Raw genomic sequence first — 26,271 nt, 5'->3', positions numbered from 1 at the left:
AACAATTACACCAATGTTAGTTCTGTGATGCTGATAATTGTCTTGTGGCTATTTGTAAGACAGTGTCCTTATTTGTAGGAAACAGATACTGAAGTATTTAGGGGTGATGAGGCATCATGTCTGCTACTTACTCTCAAATGGTTCAGAAGAAGATATGTATATAATTGTATACAAATGTCTATGTGTGGATGTCCACACACACACACACACACACACACACACACGATGAAGCGAGTGTGGAATGTGGTAAAATAGTTACTAACTGGGGAATCCAGAAACGGGTATATACACAAATTCTTTGTACTATCCTGATAATTTTCTGGTAAGTCTGAAATTAGATTCCGTTAAAGGGATGGGGAATGGGCCTCGGGGATCCCATCCCACCCCCAACACCGATCGAGGGCCTCACCAAGCCGCTGCTGGCCTTTCCTGCATGGGCCTCCATCTGCTGCCAGTACTTCTTGGATTCCTGGACGATGTCTTCGTGGGTCATGCCTGTGGAGGGCGGGACCAGACACGGGCGTCCATGAAGGAGCTCAGCGAGGAGGGAGGCGGAGAATCTGCAGGGCGCCACCCAGGCCCAGGCAAAGGAGCCCCAGTCCCCAGCCAGGCCCTGCCACAGAAAGACATGGGGAGCAGGGGAAGCACCCATCCTCTCTCGGCCTGTTTGTTCACCTGCAACTGGGAATGGAGGACCTGCTCCAAGCCCTCACGGGGAGCAGGAGAATCAAATGCAGCCAAGAGTGGGGAAATGCAGGAGAAAGGTGTTGGCCCTGCAGCATGGCACACTGACTCCCCTGCCTTCATGCCAGGGTCCCCCCAGCTGCTCAGCACCCTTCTTGACCCCTACCTCCCTCAGTGGGGTCAGGCCTGACTCCTGCTTGGCAGCCTCTAGCCCACTGTTCTTAGGGCTCTGGGCCTGGCCTCGCCTGGCTCACTAGCTCACTGAGGGGCCGCTGTTCTTTACTGCAGGTCCGCAAAGGGGCAGACACCCAAACCTGGTGGCCCAGACCTTCCCAATCTGACTGACTACGGAACCCACCCTCTGAGGTACAGCTTAGAGCCTCTCCCATCTCCTCCAGGCCCCTTCGCAGAATGATTTCTTTTTGACCTTGTCCTGTGGATACTGCTCCACGGTGACCGCTTGTCACTGGGGGCTTACTCTGGGCCAGGCACTGTGCTTGACACCCATTTTCTTGCTGAGGATTCCCAAATACAGATCGCCAGCCCAGACCTCTCCTGTGAACTTCCAGACTTCCACATCCGGCTGCCCGCTCAACATCTCCACTTGAAGTCCAAGAGGCAGCTCCCCACGTCCCACACTGAGCCCTGATGGGAGCCCCCCAAACCGGCTCCTCCTACAGCCTCCCCTTCTGAGAACACAGCAACCCCATCCTTCCAGTTACTCTGGTCAAAAACCTTGCAGGTGACTTTGATGCCATCCTTTGTCTCATACTTCACATCTGGTCCATCAACCACTCCTGTTGGCTTCACCATCAACATATCCCCAGAATCTGATCACTCCTTCCAACCCCGCCACTATCACCCTGGCTGGAGCCACACCTTCCCTGGTCCCCCTCTGTCTGCCCTCACCCCTCTAGCCTCCACCCAGTAGCCAGAGAGAGTTTTAAAAACTATTGATCAGATCGTATACCTCCACCCGCTTATATTTAGAACAATCCTGACTCTATGTATGACCTAGAGACTTCTACACAGTCGGGTCTCTACCAACCTCTCAGGCCCCCTTCCCACCATGCACTAAGCTGCTCCACTCTCACAGACAGTGTTTCTGTACCAAGCTTGCTCCTGCCTCAGGGCCTCCAGCCTTGCTCTTCCCTCTGCCTGGCATGCTCTCCCTACCCTTCCTTGCTCAAATGCCACGTCCTCATAGAGGCCCTCCCTGACCATCTTATCCCAAATGCCCCTGCCTGAGTCCCTCCCCATCCTATTGCTCTGCTTACTTTCCTCTCAGCACTGAGCATGTCTGGAATTACATAACCCTATTTCACCAACTCTAAAACATCAATTGTTAATGCACCATTATTTTATGTTACATCCAAAACAATGCTGCTAAATTACATCACGACATGCAGTGAGGGAAACGTGTGTCCTAGAACAGATTACCTACTTACTACACTGTCTGTCTTGCCCTTACTTATAGATCTCAGATGTTCTCGGAGAGCAAGGACCTCGAGTAGTTCTTGCTCAGGACCCTGACACACGGCAGGTGTACTTGTCACCCTATTAGATAAACGAGTAAGTATCTTTTAATCTCCTCAGCTCTGAGGTGGAGATTTTTTTTTTTAAAGATTTTTTAAATTTATTTTTGAAAGAGAAAAAGGGAGAACAAGCAGGGAGGAGGGGCAGAGGGAGAAGCAGACTCCCTGCTGTGCAGGGTGTCAGATGGGGGACTCGATCCCAGGACTCTGGGATCGTGACCTGAGTGGAAGGCAGACATTTAACCGACTGAGCCACCCAGGGGCCCTGAGATGGAGATTATGATCACCAGTTCACAGGTGGGCAAATGGAGGCTCAGCGAGGGGAAGTGACCTGCTGGTGACCAACCAGGCAGCCCGGCTCTGCCCCCTCTCCATTTTCACCTTTTGTTCCCCTGGTAGTGCCTGCCTAGGGATAAACCCAGGACATTTTAAGCCTGGAAGTTTCCCGAGAGCAGAGCCTTTGTGTCCTCCGTGATGTCTAGGGGGCAGGGGCTCCTGTAGAGCCCCCCTCCCCCCAGTACCCGCTCCTCTGAACTCCCTCTGCCACCTGCCGCGGGCTGGCCCATCTGCCCTCAGCCAATCCCGCATCCCCCGCCCCTGCCCCCGCCCCGCCCCCTCACCTGAGTACTGCTGCAGCAGCCAGACTTTGAGCTCGATGAAGCTGTGGGCGAAGTGGCAGCTGTCTTCCCGCAGGCAGCCATAGCGCACCTCGTGGCGGCACACGTCGAACTGGAAATGCTCCTGGAACTGGCGGATCTTGGAGTACTTGAGGGAGGTGGAGCGGACGATGTGCACCAGGCACCTGGCGGGCAGAGGACGGGGCGCGATGCAGTCTGCAGCCCCCTCCCCTCCCCCACCATTCCCGCCTGGGCTGCTCTCCCTGGTACTGCGCCAGCCTGAGGGGAGGGGCTTCACCCTGGGTGTTCCTGCCCTATCAAGACGCTTCTAGAACAAGAGAGCACAGTAGGCAAGAGGTGGGGGTCCTACACTTAGGCCGTCCCAGCTGTACGCCCCTCCCCTGGCCTCAATCCAGGGCCAGCTCAGAGGTGGCGCTGCCAGCAGGAGGGCACAGATCCCACCTGCTAGGAGGCTGGGAGAAGCGGGTGCGCGTGGGTGGGAGAAGGGGGTTCCCCATCTTGATGCTCCAGGGCTGCTCCTGCATCCGTAATAATAATCGAGCACCTCCTCTGGGACGGCAATTTTATTTTATTTTACTATTTGTTGTCGTTTTTAGTTCGTATTTCCTAATCATAAACTTTCTGCAGATTGTGATCTTGGGGTCGTGGGATTGAGCCTGGGCGGGGGGCTCCGCATTCAGCATGGAGTCTGCTTGAGATTCTCTCTCCCTTTGCCCTTCCTGCTCATGCTCCCTCCCTCCCTCTCAAATAAATAAGTAAATCTTGGGGAAAAAAAACCAAACCCATAATTCTGCAATCCAGCTAGATTTGGAGGGGAGTAAGGAAAATATGGAACCCACAGAACTGCAATGAGAGCACAAAGATGACAGGGTATTTTAAGCCGCTGGGGGGAAGGGGTGCTCTCCTGGGCTACAGAAGGAATGGTCTGGTAGTTAGGATAAAACACAAGTCAAATATATCAGATTTGTGGGACAGGAATTTAATTATGCTCACAGCAACCCCGGGAGACTGGGATCATTGTCAACTTCACAGACAGGGAAACCAAGGGCCACAAGACATGAAACAGGCATTGACCAGGCTGGGATGTGGACCCAGGTTTGTCTGACCCAGGGCCTGGGCTCTAACATCCATGCGGGGGCGGAGCCAAGGGGGGGTCAGAGGGAGCAAAGGTGGGGGCCAGGCCTGACCCAGGCCCTCCCACTCATTGTCTGAAGCCAGTGTCATGACAGTGGAGGGCGCCAGATGGGAGTCAGAGATGTGGCCACGTAGATGTTGAGTGAGCTACTTCCAAGCCCATCGGTACAACAGAGACTGTAACTCCTCCTTACGGGACCGTGGAGATCATTAAAATACCCAAGAAAAAGCTTGGAATACAGATCTCAATAAATGTGGTTCCATCCTTTCCAGGTAGATGCTGGATCTGAGTCCTACATTCTGCCCCTCGCCTTGACACCCTGGGTCCACCCCCCGGCTTCTGTTGCTCCCCAGGCATCTAGACCACCCCGGCTCTCTGTGTGCCCCTGTTCCCAGGCCCAGGCAATGGGTCCCACTCACTTGTTGTTGTAGAAGCTGTGCTTGGCAGCCAGGTTGGAACAGACAGACGGGGAGTCCTTGGTGCCTTTGCTGATGATCCGGGGCTTACTGTCAAAGCAGATCTGCCCGGGGAAGGGATGGGCTGGGACCTGGCATGGCCACCCACGGAGGGGCAGACTGGGTCCCTGCCAGCCCTGCTCTAAGTCAGGGGAATGAGATAGGGCACCTCGGGCTCCGTGGTCCCCACTCTCTGGCTCTAGCTCCCGGATAACCTGGGCTTTGGCTCTCTCTGGTCCCACCACTCCAGACGCCTGGGGCGGGGAGTAACTCCAAGTCTCTGAGCCTGAGTCTCCTCAACGGGAAACTGGGGTGACCACACCTGCTGTCCCACAGGCTCACTGTGAAGCTCAGAAAGGACATAACAGAACTGCAAGTGCTTTGTAAAGGACACGCAGCTGCTGGCTGGGAGCTCCGAAGGGAGCGGCCAGTCCACCTGCTCTGAGAGTTGGGGGGAAGGGCTGGCTGTGCAACGGGTCAAGGTTGGGCTGAGCCGCACCAACCCTGCCAGCAACCCAGGTCCAGAGATCTGGCTCCACGGAGAGGGACCTGACGCCGTCACTGCCCTCACCATGCTCTGATCAGGCAGGGAAACAGGGGGCCGGCAGGGTCTGCTGTGGCAGCTCTGGGGAAGGAATTAACGACAACTTGCTGGAGCTGCTGGGATCAGAGCTGAGCCGCAGAGGGTCCAAGATGCAGAAACACAGGGAAGTGGGCAGGAAGGCGTACTGGGCATCGGAGCCAGCACAGCTAGACAAGGGCGTGGGGGGCATGAGTACCTACAGGGCCTCTGATGGCCATCCAGAAAGAGTGGGAATGATTTTCTCTCTTTCTTTTCTTTAGCAAGATAGGGCCTATGGCCCTTGCTGGCAGTCTAAAGACCTACTGATTATAAAGTCAGGCCTCCCAAACCCCCAGGTGCCAGGACTGACATTTGATAAGGGAGGCCCTCCCCCAGCCCCAACTGTGCCATTGCCCGTGAAGGTGGCAGGTGAGTGGGGCGGGGGCGCGGGTACCTCACAGAGGAAAGTGAAGATGCCCTGGTGCTCCTTAAGGAGCTTGGCGATGGTGAGGCTGCCACGCTTGACGCCCCCCAGCGGGTCAAAGAGCAGGTCACGGTTGAGGGTGCCCTTCCGCTCCTCTGTCCACACGTCGATCTCCTCCTGATGGTAGGCGAAGGTGCAGTTATCCCCGTACTTACAGTCCTGCTTGTTAATCATGTCTGCAAAGAGGCAACAGGACACACGTTCTGCCAGGCGGGACGGCAGCCTGCAGAGCCCCCAGGACCTCCACTGCAGCAGGCCTGCTCCTCGGGACTCAGGAGGGGCCGAGTGGCCGAGTTGGGGAAAGCCCTTCCCAGGCCAGGTCCCTTCTTTGCTCTACACCTATGTTGAGGGGGGCACCTGCATTTTCCATCTACAAAGCATGCTGTCATCCCACTCGACCACCCCACGAAGCCGCCTCGGCCTCATCCTGGGTCAGGCAGGATGAGAAGTGGGACGAAGGGCTTTGTAGATGAATACAAGCGTCCAAATAAACACAAGGGTTTTATTCTTATTATTCACCAGGAAAATAGCATTGGTTAAGGGCCTGGGCCTTGGAATCCAGCAGTCTTGGGCTAGGATTCCCTGTTATTCCTCAGCTGTCTGTCCCATAAACAGACAACACTGGGTTGTTGTGGGGATTAAGTGAAATAATAAATAAAACCCCTGGGGACCAGGGACGCCTGGCTGGGTCAGTTAGTAGAGCAGGCAACTCTTGATCTTGGGGCTGTGAGTCCAAACCCCATGTTGGGTGAAAACAAAACAAAAAAAAACACCAAAACAAAAAACCTCTGGGGACCAGGGAGTTGGGAGGGCAGCAGGCTCACAACCCTGAGCCCTGCCATCTCCTGGTGGTGGAAACTGTTTTTCTTTCTCTCCCCTGCTCACACTCTCTCTAGGTCTGCCCTGCCCCATCCCTCTGCCAGGCTGCCGGCACACAAGGACAAGGGGGCCCATGCACAGACGATCGCCACCGACTGCTCTGTGCGAGAACCAGCTCTGCACCCAGCGGGGAGCCCTGTAGGGAATGGCTTCCCAAGATCTGGGTGCCACTTGATCAAGTTCAAAGGAGTGTGCGAAGGAGTCCGCGTTCTGGGTATTTGGGGAGTGGTGAGGGCAGACGGGGGGCTTGTAAGCCTCACAGAATTTGGACTTCATCCACACTGGCCAGGGGAGAGCAGAGGCCTTCAAGCCCAGAAGCAACATGTCCTTAAGATCCTGCTGGGGGGACAGCAAGCTGTTCCAGAGAGCCTGGGGCTACTGCCACCGGCTGGGTGGGGGGACAAAGGCGGAGCCTTCCGAAGCCTCAGTTTCGTAGCCCGGAGTTGTGAGGATGCGTGATGGTGGGTACAGAAAGGCAACGCCATAAAGCACTTAACAATGTCCTATTTGCATACAGCCATGAAGACTGCACCAAGACGCTTGCTTGGGGAAATCAAAGCTGGCAAATAAGGTACGCGACAAATGACCATTAAATACTGGCCACATCGACATGAGCCAGAGGTGGGGACAACAATAACACAATAATATTTAAAAACTAATATTTATCAAGCCTTTTACTATCCTATGTACCCGTCTTACGTGCTTTACGCGGATTCTCCCCATACCTTTCCCACAGCCCTTTGGGACCCTGCAGCCGCGACAGCAACTACTCTCCGCACGCCGCCTGACCCGCACACTTGGTAAGGGCTTCAGCTGGAATAGAACATCCCTAATGTTCCGGCCCCCCCACCCCCGCGTCTGTGGAGCTGTCAAGGGAGCTAGATGTTCCTTCTGACGTGGGATTCATCCTCGATGAATGCCCCCCTCCTTCTGCTGGTGACGAAGAGCCACAGCTGAGAGGAGCTCAGCCCCAGCCACACTGCCCGCCCCTGCTGCAGCCCACCCACCTTTGCACAGGTAGTAGGAGCCCACAAAGCTGGTCTTGGTGGGCCGGGGCCGGATCCGCTTCCAGGTCTGGTCCTCAGAGCTCCGGAGCCGGCCAAGCAGTATGTCCCGCTTGCACTTGTGCTCAAGGCCCTCGCGGTAGGTGTAGTCGCCCGCCCTGGGCCCTGTGGGGATGCGTGGACAGAGACAGGTTTCAGGTGGAGGGCTGAAGGGTGACAGCTAGGCACCCAAGCAGTGGGCCCTACCTCCATCAGCCAGGCCTCCTGCTGGCTCCTGCCACACCCTTCCTAGCCAAGTGCTCCCTAGAGACAGGGGGCCCGGGTTGAGGGGAAGCCCCCTCTACCTACCCCCTTCCATCACCACTCTGACTCTCCAGGGAGCCAGACATTTTAGTGTTTCCCTAGAAGGAATGAGGAAGATAGTGCCTGGCAGAGAGCAGGCCCACCCCTTTCTTGTCCTGCCTGGGAGGGCACTGTTTGGATTCACCCTCCTGGCCCCGCTCCTGCCAAGTGTCTGACCCAGGGCCTCCTCCCCGCTGACGATGGGGAAATAGCCCTGTGGGGACCCCGTGTGACCCTGCTGTTCCAGCACCAGCTGCACGGCAGTTCATAGGGCATATGAGGCAGCGGGCGTGTGGACTGGGGAAGCAGTCTGAGGTCCGTGTGAGGAAGAACTTCATCACGGGCACAGCCACCCAACAAGATGGCGCCCTGCTCCCTGCCCCTGCAAGTCCATGAGCGCTTTGGTGGGATGACTCTCGGGTGACATGCATGTGGCCGGGGAATGAAGGGGAGGCCCTGAAGTGGACGACAACTAGACAACCTCTAAGGTCCTGTCAACTCTAATGGCTCTGAGATGGAGAATTCTAGACTGCTAGGATTTTTAACCCCGGCATCCCAAGGCAGTATCACACTAACTCTTCAGGGATTCTGGCCAAGGAGTCTTAGACTAGAATTCTGAGATTCCAGGTGTGCTGAAAATTGTCTCCCAGCATTGGGCATCATTCTGAACTGTTCCTGTTGCCAACCTTGGATTTGGGGGCTGGGAATCTAGGAACTACATTTCCCAGGCTCCTTTGCCACCTGGGCTCCAGGCCAGGTTTGCATTCACCCAGGGAGATGCACTCATGGGAGAAGTAGACTGCGAGGGGAAGGTGGCACGAGGTGTGGGGGCTACATTTCCTCTGGCTAATGTGTTCCTGCAGCAGCCAGCTGGACTCCACTCCATGGCCGGGCATCAGCCTCTGGGCTGTGGGCAGCCGTCATACAGGCCAGAGGGTCCAGCAGCCCCTGACCCCGGTGTGAGAGCAGCACAACCCAACTCTGGTCCTTGGCTTGTGGAGGAGCAGCCTAAGGCCAGTGGAGACTCCTAGCTTCTGCACCTCTAGCCTTTCTGGCAATTTTGAAAGCCCCAAACCCCCATGTTCTACACCTCCCCACCTCCCACCTGCTCAAAATACCCGGAGGGGCTCCTTTTTTCCCACACTTATCTCTGACTGGTACACTATGGTTCTGTCATCCTGGGAGGCTACACTCTTGGATTCCTAGTATCTCTGGGCAGAGGAGTAGAGGAGTACAAAGGTGTGACATTACCTGTCTTGGGGTAGCAGAGCTGGCAGGCCTGCTTGAACTCATGGGTGGCAGCCAAGGGGTTCTTGATGAGCAAGGCGGTGTTGGGCATGGAGGGCTCTGGCTGTAATGGGAGGACGTTGGCCGTCTTGGGCACTGGACCATGGCTGGAGTCACCGGAGCCAACCTGGGCACCAGAGGCTGGGGGGCTCTATGACTCCCCCCCATCCTATCCAAGAGCAGAACTGTAGCCTAGCACCCTCCCCTTTCTCCTACTCTCCTGGCCAGGGAATTCCTTATAACATGATCCAAGAATGTATAACATGGGGATTGAATGAGCCTAGTGGGGGTGCATGGGTGACAGTGATCTTGGCCCAGAACCTTCCCTTGAGCAAAAGCCCGACATGAAAGCAGAGAAACAGGAATGGCTCTGACTGAGGCCAATGCACATGCCCTCCCCACTCCCAGCCTCTATCTGCCAAGTCCCCAAGGCATCAGCAGATGGGGACAAAGGCAAGACTCAGAGAGGTTAGGTTACTTCCCCAGGGCCACCTAGCTATGTCTAGGCTGAGGCCAGAGTGCAGAGTGCAGGCTGCCTGCCACCTGCCCAAGGGCTCTCCTAAACTCAGAACCCAGCTGAGTCCCAAGAACAGGGATGTTACTGACCCTGGAGAAGTCACTTAACCCCTCTGACCCTCAATGTCCTCTTCTGTCAGACAGGGGCTGGGCCATGTCCTCAGCTCACCCTCCCAGCATGTGGCTCCATTTGGAAGGGCTAGGGAGAGACCATCTCCAGCCCATCCACTCTGAGGGTGCCTCTCCTTGGGGGATGCCACACCTCATCCCACACAGAAGGCCCCCCTCTACTCTGGAGCCCACAGCTACTTCCCTTCCACCCGACAGGGCACAGGGTACCTGGTCACGGATCTGCGCCAAATACTCACCGAGGGGGCTGGTTTCTGAGTACCACTTGGGGGACGATGGTCCTGTGAGTTGGTTTCCTCTGGGCAAGAAGACACAGGGGTCACCTGCCCTGCTCGGAAGGGGTGAGAAGTCCTCTGAGGACGTTCTCGTACACATTTGTAACTCATACAGACCACCCAGGCCACACATCCTCTACTCCTCGTGCTGAACCCCTGACTCTACCCTCAAGGCCACTGCCCAGGGACAGGGCAATGTCCATGTGTACCCTGTCTTTACACCTGCTGCAGCCCCCACTGCCCCTGGAAGAAAGCCCAAGCTCTCAGGGTGGCTCAAAAGTCCTCTGACACTGGCTTCAGGTCTTCAAGGCCCCCAACCCATGCTCCCCTCTGGCTGACGACTCTGCTCATTGGCCAGTCCCTCCGCCGTGCAAGCCTGTGTCATACTGCTTCCCCCACCAGCAGAGGACTTCTCCTTTAAGACCTCTCTCAGCCACCAGCTCCTCCAGGAAGTCTCCCTTTGGCTCCAGGGCTGAGTAAGGCACATCTGTGCTCCTGCGGCCTTGTGAATCCCCGAGCCACGAGAGCCATGGGCTAGGTCTGACTGTCTGAAAGCTGGTCCTGCAAGGGCCCAGACAGGTCTGCTTCCTCTCTGGGTTCCCGGCACCCCGCTCAGAGTGGTGCTGAAGGAGATTGTGGCCTGGCAACCCCTTCCCCCAGCCTCAGGATCATCCCTCTGGGACCCTTCCAGCGTGGAGACCCCAGGGCCCCAGAAGGCTGGGCAGAGAGCACCACACGGCAAGTCCAGAGTCCCGGACTATCCCAGCTCTGCTGTTTGATCTTGAACAAGACACCCAGCCCCTCTGGCCTCAGCCCCACGCTATGCTGAGCACTGCAGGAGACACGGCAACTCTGAGATGGTGGCCTTGGACCACAGTGGGGAGAGAGGGCCTGGACCTTGGCTGAATAGAGCTGGAATCCCAACTCCACTCCCCAGAGACTGGAGATGCAGTGGTACTTTGAAAACTGTCAAGGGGGTGGGGGTGAACGTGCCCACCCAGGCCTCACCCACAAAGGAGTTGGGCTTGTCCAGGGCACCACGGGTTGACCCAAAGTTGTCGAGGGCATCCAGCCGCGTATCCGAGTACGGCAGCAGGTCGAGGGAGTCCAGTGCCGAGCCTGGAGGGTCGAGGGCATCCAGCACAGAGGCGGCCAGCTTCTTGGAGGGGTCCATGACGAGACCAAAGGAGGCCGGGGGCAGTGGGCTGGAGACGGGGATGGACCCACCCACTACAGGTGGCAGCAGTGGGGTCCCACCGGGGAACACGGGTATCAGCTGGGGCAACTCGCTGGGCACACCGCTGCCGGGCAGGCCACCCTGGACCAGGGACTGTGAGGTGGGGAACAGAAGGAGGGGTTGGAGGAGAACTTGACCACCCAGGCCTGGGCAGGGACAGGCACTGCAGGCCCCAGGCAAGCCAACCCCTCTGTGCCTCAGCCCCCACCCGTCCCGCGCGTGGAGCCAGGGATCTTTATGGTCCCTCTGGCTGTACATTCTAGAGCTCTGTGTTTGTACCCCAAGCAGGTCCCTTTCCCTCCGCGGGCCTCAGTTTCTCCAACTGTGACATGGGGATGGAACCTTCCCTCTACACCTTGTGGGACGGGAGGATGAATGTGCTGGGGTCCTGGGTGGGGGAGGGGTTCAGGGGAGCAGAAGGGTGGCAACACGGCTCACCAGTGAGTCCAGTAGGGTGTCCAGCTCTGGCCCAAAGACATCCCCGTCAGAAAAGTCATCCAGGCTCTCAGTGCCAGGGAGGGCCCTGCTGCTGCTGTCCAGGGGGGCCAGCAGGTCCAGAACATGAGGGAACAGGGGCATCGTGGGGGTTGAGGGGAGAGGGGCTGGGGAGCCTCGCAGGTCCACGTAGCAGTCTGTGGATGGGAGGGTGGGATCAGTAGCCACAGGGAGTCCTGCTTGGTGATGCGGGAGCTAGGGTCCTCATACAACACCTTCCCTCCTTTCTCTAGCTCGTTGTCAGGAACCCTGTCTGCCCCGCTGGCCTGACTCCATGGCTGGAGGACCAGGCACAGTGAAGGAAGGCCACTACAGAGCAGGAGAGGGTCCCTCAGTCCTGCGATATCTCTCGAATGAACGTGGCTCAGTGCCTGAATATCCTACCTGGGCAGAAGCAATGCACTCTCTAAGGGACACTTGGTAAGTGTGACTCTTCCTGGAAGCCAGTGAGGAAGAGAAGGGGACTCCCAGTTGGGGGAGGTGCTGGCCTAGAGCGGAGGACACAAGGTCAGTGCTACCCTACTGTGTGGCAGACCCCCACCCTTTCCTCCCTGAGAGGGAGTAGGGTTTCCTAGACCCAATATTTTCTTTCACGCTTCAGGGAGTCGCTAGGGCAGGGAGCCCTCAGGCTCAGGCTGGGGACCCATCTCCACACTGTGCCCTCAAATCAGGGATATTACCTGTTTCGATGTCATCTATGGACCCCAATCCATTGGAAGTTCCCTGTGGAGAGGAAGGACACAGAGGGTCAGGCAGACATGGGCCAGGAAGGCTATGGTGCCCGCCCCACCCCCGGGACTATTGTCCGTGGAATTAAGCACAGGGCTGGATGGGGAGGGGCCAGGAGGCAGGGGGAGTGGGGTCAGATAAATCTCCCATCGGCCTCTTGCTGGAGGGGTACCCTGGGAGGAAAGAGATAGAACCTCTGAGCCTCAGTCTTCTTATCCATCATAGGATGGGGTCCATACCCTGGGGAGGATAGTTTGCAGCTCAAAGATAAAAGTGCCACTTCCCGAATCACCAGTGTCCCTACACCCCCCCCCCCAAATACAGCCCCAGGCTGAATGAACCCAGGTGGGATCCCACTGCCGCAGGTGGACCTGTTGTTGGAGGGAAAGCTGGGCCGGAGCTCATCCTCCCTGGGCCCACTCCCTTACCTGTAGAGTAAGGATGGTACGGTCACCCACCTTCTAGGACTGTTTCAAGTTTGAAATCACTTGACATTTGCGTAGAACTTAGGAAGTGCTTTCTGTGTCTGTCAGGAGGTTGACCTGGATGGACTGGGTACTTTTGTCACTAGCCTCCACTTTCTGGCCCCACAGACTCGCCTGCCACCTCTCCCCCGCCTCGTGTCCCCCTCTGGCTGGGGCCTGACTCATTCCTCAATCCTGGCACATCCTCCCCTTCTCTGAGTCCTGCATGGTCCCGCCGAAGTCCTCCTTCCCTGGCAGGGCCCCGGGTGAGCCCATTTCTTGTGTGCGCCCGCCGAGGGCAGCAGGAGGACCAGAGCCTCCCTCCTAGCCCTCCCATCCCGTGGATCGCGGGAGGATCCTGGGGCCCTGCCTCTTGCCACCCGGGGCCAGCACTTCGTGGCCAATCACGTTCAGCCCTTGGTCCAGGTGCCCTGCAAGGTGTTGTCCCCCCGCCCCCCCACCACTGCAGAGAGGAGATGTCGGTCCAGGGGTCCAGGGAGGCTGCCACTCCTGGGCCAGAGAGGGGCTGTCTGACTCGGGACTCCAGAGTCAGCCCCAACCCCAGCCCCAGGCCTCTGCACTCCCTACCCCACCTGCACAGAACACCTTCTCAGGCCCGGCGTGGCAAAGGTGGGCAGTTCAGTGTCTCCGGGCTGTTTGGCTGCACAAACCAAGGCTGCCGTGCTGGGTCTGAGCTGCTGCTCTCTCGGTGAGCATATAAACCATTTGAGGCGGGAAAAGACGTACCAGATGAACAACGCCAGGGACAGCTGTGCATCTCCCTGCCCAGTGTGTCCATGGCTCACAGGTCCCCTGCCCGCCACCCAGCTCCAGCCCATCTTGCTAGGCTCGTCTGTCCCCGCCTTTCCCTGCTAGGGACACTCACATAGCAACAAGGTTGATGGAGCACCCGCTCTGATGGGCCTCGTGCCGGTGGCTTTCCTAGAGGACCCACTGTCTCCCTACAGCCACCACAACGTGGCAGGGACCAGCGGTTCCCCGAGAGGCGGCAGGGCCACCTCAGATAAGGGTGCACTCAAGACCCGTCCCAGAACACATGCCCGGCTCCAGAGCCCAGGCTCTTCCAAACCCCATGGGGAGAACTAGTCTCGGGGTTTAGGGTACGCCTTTCCCTCTCCTGCCTCTCGGCCTGCACTCCAGCTGTTCCTCTGGCTTTGAGCTCTGCTCCCTCCTCTCCACCTGCCCGAATCCTGCCACGTGGGCCCTGTGAAGTCCTCTCCAAACAAGGCCACCTCAGGTTCTATCTGTTCCTTGAACTCACAGCCTTCCTCCTGTCTTGCCCCTCACACTGCCAAGCCCTGGCATGGACACCACGCCTGCCCGTCTCATCTCTGGGTCCCACGAAGCTACCTGTGGGTACAGCTCATGAGTCTCCACGACCAGGCACACACGTGGAATGACCAGTTGGCTGAATGATGGGGACTCAGGTGCTGGAGAGTCCTGCAGGGGTGCCTGCCGCCAGGCTTACATACGATGTCTGTGTAAAACTTCCAGGGCAGGGGATCTGGCTGGCACGCTCCCCCCAGCCCACTCTGTGTATCCTTAGGCCACTGTGTGTGTGTGTGTGTGTGTGGTGTGTGGATATAGAAGTGTGTGCTGTGAACGTGCGTGTGTGCATGCATGTGTGCGCAGGTGTGCAGCACCATGCTGGACCCCGAAGCAGGATCTGATCTGATCTCCACTGTGGAGCCCACTCTGCTTGGGCTCCTCACGGATCCCCAGCCCCATGACCAGCCCTGGCCCTATGCACGTGGTGGGGGCCCCATTACGGTTGCAGGGGTGGGTGAATGGTTTGGCCGTGGCCGGGGTGCCCAGTGCCATGCGTGGCACCATCTATGGTCCCCTGATGGCAGACTCAGTGGACACCGAGGGGTGGCCCTTGTGGAGCCGGGCATCCCAGCCACAGCTGCTGCGGCCCTGCCTGCTGCGAGGAGCGGTGGATTTGTCGTACACTGAGGCACTGGCCTGGGAGGAGCCTGGAGGCTCCCCCACCCCTGACCCTGAGGAAAGACTTGTGGGCTGGGCTGGAACGGGACGGGGAGAGGCCCCAACCCTGCCCGGGGTGCCAGGCTGCTGGCTTCCCAGGCTGCCTTCATGTCATCCACACAAGCACCCCGGGAACTGAGCACAATCATCGGTTTTACAGAGGGGAACCCAAAGCTCAGAGACAGATCATTTCCTCTAGGTCACGGCACCAGTGAGCAGAGACCTGACCTATCTGACTCCAAAGGGTGCCACGTGGAGGCACAGGACAGAGGAACCCACAGTCCTGCTCTCAGAGGAGCTTGTCGCGGAGCCCGGCAGAAATGCATACACACAGTCCAGTGCAAGAGTAGGAGCTGCGGGCGGGAAGGACGTCGGAACTGGACTGTTGGGGAGCCTAAATGCCAGGCAAGAGCATCCGGAGTGATTAATTTTAAACAGACACTTTAATTAATCGCTGAGGGTCTCTATGCTGGGGAGAGACCTAGAGGCCTGTCGGAGTTCACCTTGGGGTACAGGAAGGGGAGGCTAGCCCAAGTGGGATGTAGCTTTAACCAGGGCAGTCACTGTGGGAAGTGAAGGAAGGAGCAGGGACATCCCATCACATACTCAGCCAGGGTCACCCCTGCATAGTCTTATGAGGTGCGGTCATACCACTATCAGCAGAAAATGGAAGGGAACCCCAGTTTCTTCATCTCCAGGACTGAGGCAAGAGCCCTTGATATCCAAGAACTCTAAGATCTGCCTGAGTAACTCCCTGCCTCCCTATCACCTATGGCAAGAAGAAAGAGGAGCCCTGCACCCTAGCCGCTAACTGCCCCCTCTAGCTGCCCTGGCCTCCTGGCTGTTCTCCCCACATACTGGGCACACCCCTGCCTCAGGGCCTTTGCACTAGCCATTCCCTCTGCCTGTTCCCCCAGACCTCCTCAAGGCATATCCCTCATCTTCAGGTCTTTGCTCCAGTGTCTCCTTCTCATTGAGGTCTTCTCTGCTCACTGTTTAAAACTGCACCCCCCCCAACTGCCCCAGCATTCCCCAGCCCCCATCTCCACAGCACTGATCACGTTTGTTGTCTCTTCCAGTTACACTGTAAATTCCACGAGGGTGGGGCTCCTTGGCTGTTTGTCCCTCTGCTGTACATCCAGTGCCTCAATCGACTCTATGCTGGGTATATAGGAGCCCTCAATAAATCCCTTCTGAATTAATCAACGGAATCAATACTCTTCCCTTTCAATGCCTTCCCAACACTCCTATGATGAAGACTCAGCTCCTCCCCAGGGGCGAGGTGGTCTGGCTTCTATCTACCGTTGCAGCCCCACTAGGGCCCTGCCTCCCCTCCACCTGGTTCTTCCCACTCTCTGAGCTCCTCCTAGCCTCAGGGCCTTTGCACATACCATCCCCTGTCTGAAATGCAGTTTTACCAGCACACTGTCCCCCTACTCCTCAACGTTCAGGTCTCATTTGAAGTCACTGATGACCAATCTAAATCAGGCCTCCCTATTCCAGTGGCCCTGTGGCTCCCCATACTTTGCCTTTACTGCTCTCATGGTGGTTTGTAACCAGAAATTATGAGGTTGGTATCTGTTCGCCCTGGACTGTGAACCCTTTGAGGGCAAGAACCACGAATGTGTTGTTTACCACGTACCAAGCCCCAGGCTCAGTGAACTCAGGCAAGTCATCTAACTTCTTGGGCCTTGGTTTCTTCTTTATAATAGGGGTAAGTAGTACTTCCCTTGAGGCATTGTGAAATTATCTGCAATTCTTCAGTCATTCATTCACTGCTAAGGTCTGAATATTTGCCAAATCTTCAACATATGTCAAATTCATGTTGAAATCCAACCCCCCAAGGAGATAGTATTAGGAGGTGTGGCTTTTGGGAGGTGATTGGGTCATGAGGGTGAAGCCCTCATGAACAGGATTAGTGCCCTTATAAAAGAGACACCAGAGAGCTCCCTCAGCCCTTCCACCACGTGAAGGTGCCATCTGCGAGCCAGGAAGCGAGTCCTTACCAGATACCAAACTTGCCAGCACCTTGATCTTGGACTTCCCAGTCTCCAGAACTGCGAGAAATGAATTTCTGTTGTTTATAAGCTGCCCAGTCCATGGTACTTTGTTATAGCAAAATGTGTTTATTTGTTTTTGAGCATCTAATATGTGCCAGGCCCCCAAATTTCCGGTTACAATCCATGAGGAGATCCACACCTGCCTTCTGTGGCACCCAGAAGTCCCCAAGGACAAGGCCGTGCCTGCCTGACCCAGCCCAGGGCCAAGAAGGGGTTCCCTGGGAGTTTGCTGAGTGAATGAATAAAAGCCTCATACACTCGGAAGGCAGCCAGGCCTGCCGCTGCCTTGCTCTGTGATGTGGGCCAAGTCCCCTCCTTGCTCTGTGTCTCAGTCTCCCCTTATGTACAACAAGGAGAAAGGACCCCAGCCTCCATCAGTGCTCCTAGAACCTGTCCCCTGTCTTCCAAAAAGCCTCAAAGTCTAGCTGAGTATGTGTGGTGAGCAGTGTGTGAGCTGGGTCCTGCCACCACCCCCAAGATGAGCCAGGGTTGTACAAGGGTCTTGGCCCTGGGAGTGGGGACATGCAAAACCTAGGATAATGCTGAACTATCAGCAGTTACTGCTCCTCACGGCTCCCGCGGGCACCACACTTCTCAGGGCATGTTCCCTTGTTCTGGCTGATGGACAGAACACCCTCATTTCACAGGTTCGAAATCTGAGGCTCAGAGGTGAAGGTTCTGCTCAAGAACAGCCCGCACAGAGACAGGCTGGGCTCCTCTCTATGGGATCCCAGGTGTGAGCCCCGCCCCCACTTCTGTGCCTCTCCCCAGCAGTCACTTGGGCAGGGGTCCCAGGAAGGGCCTCAGTAGGGGTGTGTGCTTTAGCTGGGTCTTGAAAATGGAAAAGCAGAGAAAGTAGAGTAGGTTGGAGGGAGGACATTAGAGCCCTGGGGGCCTAGATGCAGAAAGGCCACTGGGGAGGAAAGCAATGGCGGCAGGAAGGGTAGGGGTGAGGAAGCAGAAAGGTCATCGGGACTAGGCCACCTGCCCATCAACAGCGGCCACAGCCTGTCCCCACACTTTGCCCCTGTGGTCACAGGAGGTCCATCTTAAGAGATGGAGGTGTTGTGCATACCAGAGCTATCCTTGAGTCTGGCCCAGGCCCAGGCTGTCGGTCACCCCCTCTTCCCAGGGCAGGTGCCTGGCTCACAGGGGTGCAGACTAGGACAGATTGAGCCCAACCCTTCAGTCTGATGGCCCTGGACCCACTGCTGGGGTCATTGTGCCCCACAGAATGAATCCAAAGCTCTCACGACAGGTTGGTACTGGAGGCAGGAAGGGTGCTTGGGGTCCAGGCCCCATCCTACCTGATCTGCCCCACCAGCCGCAGTGCCATTACTGAGCAGAGAAAATGTTTCCAATTCCTGCAGAGATTAGAGAAGTGGGAGGAGATGAAGATTCTGGAAAGATGCTCCGGGTCCCATCAGCCAGAGCAGCAGAGGGGCCCCAACACAAGCAGTTGGGGTCTGTAGTACACTAAGGCTCCCTGCCCTTGGCCTGCCCAAAGTTACCTGCCCTGTCTCTGGGTCAGATTCGGGCATTTTCTTCCTGTAACTGGGACCCGGGCAGAGGACTTCCACATAATGCTCCTACTGTGTGCCAGGCACTGTGCCAGGTTTCACACCAAACATTCTTTCATTTTGATCCTCCTGCGAACCCTGAGGTGGGCATAATTATCCCGATGTTCCAGATGTGGAAGCCCCAGGGGAGAGAGAACGAAGCTACTCAAGGTCACAGCGGACTCTGGGGCCATACCCTCTCTCCCATGCAGCTTTCTGACATAAAAGAGGTGCCAAATGAATAAATGTGGCTCTGAAAGATGCCAAGGTCTCCAACGCGTGCCTACAGAGGTTATTTGAGAACATAAGGCCGAAGGACACCAGTGTCAACTCAGGCCACCTCTGGGGTGCTGAAGTCGGCCAGGGCACGGGAGGGAACAGGCTTTAGCAGCTGGCGTCTAAGGTGAACTGAAAGCTTTGGCTGTTCTTTCCTTTTCCAAAAGGTTCTGGAAGTCAGTCCAAGGCTTCCAGCCAACAGAGAGAGAAGATCACCTGTTATCATTCCCCTTTGTCCTGACCCGGCCCTGGCCGCCCCCCGCCCACTTCTGCCTGAGGGTGCCTGGTCCCCTGTCAGACCTCCCCATCTCTACCCCTGCCCCCCCAGCGCCCAGAGCCCACCGACCTGGGGCCTCTTATATGCTTTCCGAACTCGAAGCCCAAGCTTCTGAGCCAGCTCCTGACCAAGCTGGGTTACGCTTTCATCCTGGAAAGGCAAGACACAGGGCGGGGGGGAGGGTGTTAGTTTGCCCTAGCTACCAGAGCTCTGCTCCGGAGACCCTGAGCAGCCCTTCCGGGGGATTGTGCAGGGTATATGTGTGTGTGGGGGGAATGTCCACTGCTACCCCATGTTACTGGGGAGTGAGGCCCCAGGAAGGGTCGCTGCTGCCCAGGTCACACAGCTTGTGTGTGGTGGGGTTGAACCAGAACCCATTCTTCTCTTTAACCTTTTTTTTTTTTTTTAAAGATTTTNCTCGATCCCATAACGCTGGGGATCACGCCCTGAGCCGAAGGCAGACGCTTAACCACTGTGCCACCCAGGCGCCCCTTCTCTTTAACCTTTTACTGTGGGGAGGGGAAAGGAATAATTTTTATTTTGGAATTTAGTTAAGATGATCTTTTTATTTCTAGAACTCAGCAAGTCGTAGTGTCATTGTAGAGGGCTAAAATGTTGCAGAGAGAGCAAGCACTCCCCTGGATCACCCCCCTCCCCACCCTCACCCTAGGCTCCTCTCCGGGGGGAGCAGGCCTTGCGTTCTGATCTGTTTCCTTACTGATCTCTTCTAGGAATTTACATATGTTCCTACAGACCCACAAAGGATGCTCGGTTTTGCTTTGTGAGGATCTTCTCCTTTTTTACATAAGTGAGATCATATCGTACCTATTGTTCTATCACTGGCTTCTTTCACCACGCAATGTCTTGGAACTCTTTGCAAGAGAGGACATGTGGGTGGTGCCCAGGCCCATAGGAGTGAGAATGTGGGAAGTTTGGAACATGGCTGGCCCACGGTTAGTGCTCAGTACCAGCACCCAACATTCCTTCCTCCCTCCAAGGCTGTATCACTGTATGCACATTACGTGCCAGGCAAGAGCTAGGAGCCAGGGACACCACTGTCACAGGAAAGACAGGGCCTGGGTCTCATGGAGGCTCCAGTCCAGTGAGGGACACCCACCAATAAACAAAGAAATGGTGCCTATAGTCCAGGCACCTAAGGGGCAACGAGGATGTTGTTAACAACCTGTGCCTTGGTTCACCTCCCTAGCTGATGAGCTCCTGGAGCCCGGGGCCGGAGCCTTAGTCATCTCTGGTCCCCAGCACCCAGCGCAGAGCAGGGCTCAGCCAGTATTTGCCAACAAAGACTGAAAAACGGGGGAGTCCCCCAACTGAGAGTCAGAAGTCCTCATCTGGGACCTTTCTTTAGGCAAGCTAGCAGCCTCGCTGGGCCCTGGCGCCCTCACCCATACAGTGGGGTAAACGCCAACCTGCCTGCCCATGAACAGTAGACATGAGACTTGGATATGGACCCACTAAAGACACTAGAAAATGCTGTACAGCTCAGGGAGTATTATCATAGGAGAGGATCTCATTTATGAACTAAACTGAATTAGAGGGATGCCTGGGTGGCCCAGTTGGTTAAGAGTCTGCCTTTAGTTCAGGTCATGATCCCGGGGTGCTGGGATCGAATCCTGCGTCGGGCTCCTTGCTCAGCGGGAAGTCTGCTTCTCCCTCTGCCTGCCGCTGCCCCTGCTTGTGCGCACATGCTCTCTCTCTCTCTCTCTGACAAACAGATAAATAAAATCTTTAACCTGAACTGGAGAAGCATGAATAATAAACAAAAAGCATAGTAACAGTGAATGTTTTCTGAACTTATTGTGCCCGGCCATTGTGCCAACTGCCTTGTATGATTTTCGGATTCCATTCTCATAGCCCAGTGATGCATGGCATATTATCACCCCTGTTTGACAGGGGGTACAAACCAAGGCTCAGAGAGACTAAGCAATGTGTGTCCAAGGTCACATGGCTAATATTGATGGCTGATTCAAGATTAGAATCCAAACCCAGCTCTCTGACACCAACATCCTGGACTATTATGCACATGGCCTCCCCTCCGCTCTGACCATGTAGATCCTTCCTGCATCTTCTGGCCCCACTCAAGCCCACCTTCCTCCAGGGAGGGAGCCCTCCAAGATCCTGATCACTCCTGGGAAGAACGGAGCCTTTTCTGAGCCCTTTTATACTCACTATTTCAGGGATAAAGTAGGAGGGGTGCATTCTAGACATGGAGCTGATGTGCAGAGAGGGGAAGTGTTTTGTCCAAGGTCATGCTGGGGGTCAGTGGTGGAGCCAGGTCTAGACCCCAGGGCTGTTTCCATTTCTCCCAGTGGACTGTTGGGTCCCTGAAGGGCACAGATCTGGGCACTTCGTGGGTGCTTAGTAAATACTTAGTAAAGACTCTGGCCCTGGGCTCCAGGAGCTCATCAGCTAGGGAGGTGGGGCACAGGTTGTGTGTGGGCCAGGGAGAGCGGGGCTCACTACTGGTCAATTCCCCGGCTCTCCTCCACCTAGGGACAGGCTGGACATCAGGATCCTGGCACGTGTGGTACCCCTTTTAGTCCCACTGCAACCCTGTACCATCCTAGGACAGAGGTTAAGATGCCAAGTCTAGAATCAGACTGCCTGGGTTCAAGGGTGAGCTCTGCCACCCCCAGCTGTGACGTTGGGTAAGTTCCTATCTCTCTATGCCTCTCTCCTCTTTAAAATGTGGACAGTAACAGTATTTTCCTCAAAGGGCTGACGCAAGGATTAAGTGAGTTAACACACACAGTGTGTTTTCAGCAGTGCCTGAAACATAGCCAGAGCTCAGGGTCCATATCAGTATGTGCGAGTCCACACCCCGGGGAGGAAGCTGGCTTGGAAGCACCCTGACACGGGGCGCGAGGACGCAGGGCACTCACGTGGGGCCGTGCGAGGGAGCACCGGCTGCTGCACTCATAAGCTTCCTTGTGGCGCCCCAGCTCACTGAGGGCCCGGGCCTTGCGGAACAGTGCCCGGATGTTCTCGCCATCCAGGCCCAGCGCTTTCTCGCTGTCCTCCAGCGCCTTCTCATACAGGCCCTGCGGAGAGGAGCAGGCAGCTCAGCGGGCAGCACCCATTATCCCCCTCCCCGCCCCCAGGCCTCCTGCCCCTTTCCCTGCAGAGATGGAGGATGCTGGAGGACCAGGGTCAGGGAGGGGGGTTCCAGAGCTCCAGGAAACCGCTCTGGCATTCCTACTCTGGTCAAGGGCATCTCCACGTCCAGCTGAAGGGGCTGCCCATGGGCGCTGGCAGGCTACTGGGGCCGCCGGACCTTCAAACTGTACAGTGATGAGCGTGGTGTTTCAGACACGTCTACTTCCACATCTGCCTTCGGCTCAGAGTGCCATGGACCGAGAGTAATAAAGGCACCTCTGAGAGGAAAGGAAACCGTGTCAGCAGCTCAGGGCACAGAAAAGGGTGTGACCAGGCACCTGGTAGACGCGTTGATCCAGAACAGTCCACCCTGCACTGCACAGGTGTTACCGGGTCCTCTACGGAGCTCACAGCAGAGCCTCCCGAAGGACTCAGCAAGTGACTGAGTCCAGGAGCAAGAAGCCAGAGCTTTAAGGGGGCAGGGGAGACAGGAGGGAGGGAGGGAGGGAGGGAGCCCAGGAGGGAGGAGCAGGAGAGGCCTGGGGTTGAGGCTGGTGGTTCTCAGCCCCGACTGCCCACGGACTCCCGCCAATGCCCAGGCCACCCTGACAGTCCAACTTAACTCCTCTGGGATGGGGCTTAGTATCATCACAAACCGTTTTGTGTATCGTGTTAGTACTCTGAAGGCTCTCCTTCAAAGGAGCTTGAGGGCCACGGAGTAGACGGTGAGACTCGCACAGGAGATGGAGGAGCCGGCCCTGCAGCAGCTCCCTGGGGGACCTGCCTGCCTCGGCTTGGGGGCCGTGGTGGTCAGGGCCCGGGGCGTAGTAGAGGAGAGGAAGGGAGGGCGTCGGGCTCACCATGGTGAAGTAGCAGGCGGCCCTGTTGACATGCAGTTTGCACAGCAGCTCCTGGGGCAGGGCCACCTGGTCGGAGGCAGCGTAGTCGGCCACGTTCAGCCCCTCCATGTACTGCACCAGGGCCTGCTTATAGTCCTTCTCCCGGAACAGGTCATTGCCCTCAGCAAACAGGTTCTGCACCAGCTTGAGCAGAAAGGCCTGCCAGGGAGAGGGTGCAGAGGGGGCTCAAGGGTCTTCATGCAGCCCGAGGCCTGGCGCTTGGCCTCTACACGCCCCACCTCCTGGATGCCCCTGCCCTTCACCTTCCCGCAGCCCAGCACCTGACACTCACCTCATATTCTTCTTGCTTTAGGGGTAGTGTCGACCTAGCAGGAAAAGGAGAGGGGTACAAAGTCTGGGTAAGCCCAGGGGTCTCAGACTCATGGAGGCCCCAGAAGCCTGAGCCAAAGGCCACAGATCATGCCAGGAATGGACTTCTGTAGCTCGGACCTCAGATGTCACCTTGCAGATTGGGATAAGGGGACAGCAGTTTTTTCTCCCTAAACCAACACCATGTTCGTCTTCCATTTCTGACGGAAGGGTTGGAGGAAGGCCTTGTGTTTGCCCCAGGGCCACGGCCAGGCTCTCCTGGGTGCAGATGCTGAGAAAGAACAGGCCAGCTCCAGCTCCAGTCGGCTGTCCTCTTCCCAAGAAACCAGTTCTCTGGGAAAGACCACGCTTGACACACCAAACCTGCAGATGCAGGCCCCAGGCAGCACCGAGAGTCCAGCCCAGGTCCCCCTGGTTGGGGAGCCTCTGCCCTTCTCGCATCCCTTCCCACAAAACATGCAGGACCCCAGACAATGCAGGTATGCTCACAGCCTGACCCTTCCTGCCAGCCTCAACAAAGCGGATGTGGCTGTGGGTACCCTCTCCTCTGCCGGGGCCAACGAAATGCCAGCACAGTACAGAAGAAAACGTCAGCCCAGGAGGATGGAGGCACATCTGTCAGGCTAAATGGCTGAGCTAGAAGGGCAGTCTCCCAGTCCTTCATGTCACAGAGGGGAAAACAGACACTCGGAGGGGGTAGTGACTTGTTCAAGGTCACACAGCAGGTCGGCAGCAGAGCCAGGGCCAGAGTGCAGGGCTGGGGCTCTTTCTGTTGCCCGGAGCTGCCGCCATCATCTGGGTAAGAAAGAGCAGCCTGAGCCAGTAAGTGAGAAATGGTGAGAGGAGATGCCGAGGTCCCCTGTGTGTGGGGGAGGGGGGTGTCCTTGATTATGACAGTGGGGCTCGCATCCTGCTCTCTCTTGCCTCTACCGTCAGGGACCGGGGCCCATCACTGTTCCCTGTACTGCCCAGCCAGGCCCCACTGCTACCCTCCCTCCTGGCTTCCCACCTCTAGCACCAGCTCCCTGTCCAGCAGGTCACACCCTGACCTAAATGTCACCTCATCCTGGTGTTCAAGGCTCCACACAAGCCAACACCACCCCACCTGTGCAAACCACTTTATGGTCCTACAGTGCTCTGTGCCCAGGTGTCTAATAAATGCTTAGTGCACAAAGTCTATATGTGAAAACACAGTTAATTTTAAAAGAAGCAGGTCCTACTGTGTTATCTTGTAAAGCAATCCCTTAGGAGACTACCATATGTGTTCCCAGGAGGCTGTCCTATTGCTAAACCTTCTTGGAACTCCCCTTGGAACCATTTACCCCAAGCACAATGACTCTGTGAGGGAAGGGGCTGATCTCATTTCACAGGTATGGGAAGCACCCAGGAAGTGGGGGAACCAGGATGCAGGACTCAAAGTCCAGCTCCAGTGACTTAAGAAATCAGTGACTTAAAGACAGAATTCTTAGGAAAGACAGTATTTGCAAGGTTCACTTTGTTCATCAAACGGGCCTCTGAATAAATTTTGAGCCGTCCCCCCAAATCAAAGCCCTCCCCCAAATTGGAGGAGACTGGCCCAGAGAGGAGTGAAAAGTGGCCACAGCTCTCATGGCAGCCTGAGCAGACTGAGGAAGGACAGTGTGCAAACGTCAGCACGCAGTCCGTCAGAGCCACGTGGACACCGCGTGCGTGACAAGGGGCCCAGTCTATGGGGAAGAGGCAGGCCGTGTTCTATGGGTCTCTGTGAGAGAACAAAACTGGAGAGTTTATATGAGGGCATATAGGTGTAAATCAGTGTTGTGGGGATTCCCATTTAAGAAAAAAAAAAAAACCATTAAAAAAAACCCCCACAGGGGCGCCTGGGTGGCACAGTGGTTAGGCGTCTGCCTTCGGCTCAGGGTGTGATCCCGGCGTTGTGGGATCGAGCCCCACATCAGGCTCCTCCACTATGAGCCTGCTTCTTCCTCTCCCACTCCCCCTGCTTGTGTTCCCTCTCTCACTGGCTGTCTCTATCTCTGTCAAATAAATAAATAAATAAAATCTTTAAAAAAAAACAAAACAAACAAAAAACCCCCCACAAAGTTAGAAACAAAGAATTGCTCAGGGAGCCTTCCAGGGCTTCGGAAATGAACCGCATAAGTGAGGGGCCCTGCAGCTAACACTTCAGCATTGTCATGATAAATGTGCCTCTGGGGATCTATTTAAGAGAAATAAAAGAAAAAAGTAAAAATACTTCGTGTGTAAGGAAAAAAAAATGGAGGGTGGGGGACTGGGAGAGGCCGGTGATGGGTATTAAGGAGGGCACATATTGCATGGTGCACTGGGTGTTATACGCAACTAATGAAGCATCAAACTTTACATCGGAATCTGGGGATGTACTGTATGGTGATTAACACAATATAATAAAATAAAATTAAAAAAAAAAAAAAAAANAAAAAAAGGAAAAAAATGGAAAAAAGTCCCCATACATGGCATGTGGGTACTCGGGGGGCAAATAATGGAAAGGAATGTGGGTTTGGGGTCAGCCAGACCTGGATTAGAATCCTATCACTTTACAGCTGTGTGACCTTAAACAAGTTTCTTAACCTCTCTGAGCCTCAGCAAAATAGAAATAAGAGCACCTACTTCACTGTGAGGATTGTGAGGATTAAGAAGATGATGGATGTGAAGGGCCCAGCACAGAGCCTGAGAGGTGTGCTTAATAAGTGGAAACTGATCTATTGATTGATTGGTTATAAGACGTACATAGGCCAGGGGCACCTGGGTGGCACAGCGGTTAAGCGTCTGCCTTCGGCTCAGGGCGTGATCCCGGCGTTGTGGGATCGAGCCCCACGTCAGGCTCCTCCGCTATGAGCCTGCTTCTTCCTCTCCCACTCCCCCTGCTTGTGTTCCCTCTCTC

The 26,271-nt window shown here is 56.1% G+C and overlaps 1 protein-coding gene across 5 annotated transcripts in view; it reads right to left on the bottom strand.

The window, feature by feature from the left end:
* ZC3H7B (zinc finger CCCH-type containing 7B) overlaps positions 1-26,271 on the bottom strand; it is a 58,162-nt gene that overhangs the window by 7,673 nt on the left and 24,218 nt on the right. For 2 of the 5 annotated variants that reach the window (XM_034644503.1, XM_034644507.1), the window contains 16 exons: positions 23,335-23,368; positions 23,004-23,201; positions 21,930-22,088; positions 19,099-19,179; positions 18,225-18,281; positions 16,864-16,914; positions 12,338-12,380; positions 11,601-11,794; positions 10,934-11,255; positions 9,890-9,978; positions 8,970-9,069; positions 7,380-7,541; positions 5,464-5,669; positions 4,412-4,512; positions 2,840-3,021; positions 410-495 (listed from right to left, as the gene is read on the bottom strand). In XM_034644503.1, the coding sequence (XP_034500394.1) occupies positions 410-495; positions 2,840-3,021; positions 4,412-4,512; positions 5,464-5,669; positions 7,380-7,541; positions 8,970-9,069; positions 9,890-9,978; positions 10,934-11,255; positions 11,601-11,794; positions 12,338-12,380; positions 16,864-16,914; positions 18,225-18,281; positions 19,099-19,179; positions 21,930-22,088; positions 23,004-23,201; positions 23,335-23,368 (2,065 nt within the window). The remainder of the gene's footprint in view (positions 1-409; positions 496-2,839; positions 3,022-4,411; positions 4,513-5,463; positions 5,670-7,379; positions 7,542-8,969; positions 9,070-9,889; positions 9,979-10,933; positions 11,256-11,600; positions 11,795-12,337; positions 12,381-16,863; positions 16,915-18,224; positions 18,282-19,098; positions 19,180-21,929; positions 22,089-23,003; positions 23,202-23,334; positions 23,369-26,271) is intronic. The other 3 variants (XM_034644504.1, XM_034644505.1, XM_034644506.1) reach the window with 3 other exon arrangements.

Source organism: Ailuropoda melanoleuca, chromosome 15, assembly GCF_002007445.2.
Source record: "Ailuropoda melanoleuca isolate Jingjing chromosome 15, ASM200744v2, whole genome shotgun sequence".
Classification (NCBI taxonomy): domain Eukaryota; kingdom Metazoa; phylum Chordata; class Mammalia; order Carnivora; family Ursidae; genus Ailuropoda; species Ailuropoda melanoleuca.
This window is presented reverse-complemented; position numbering and strand designations above follow the sequence as displayed.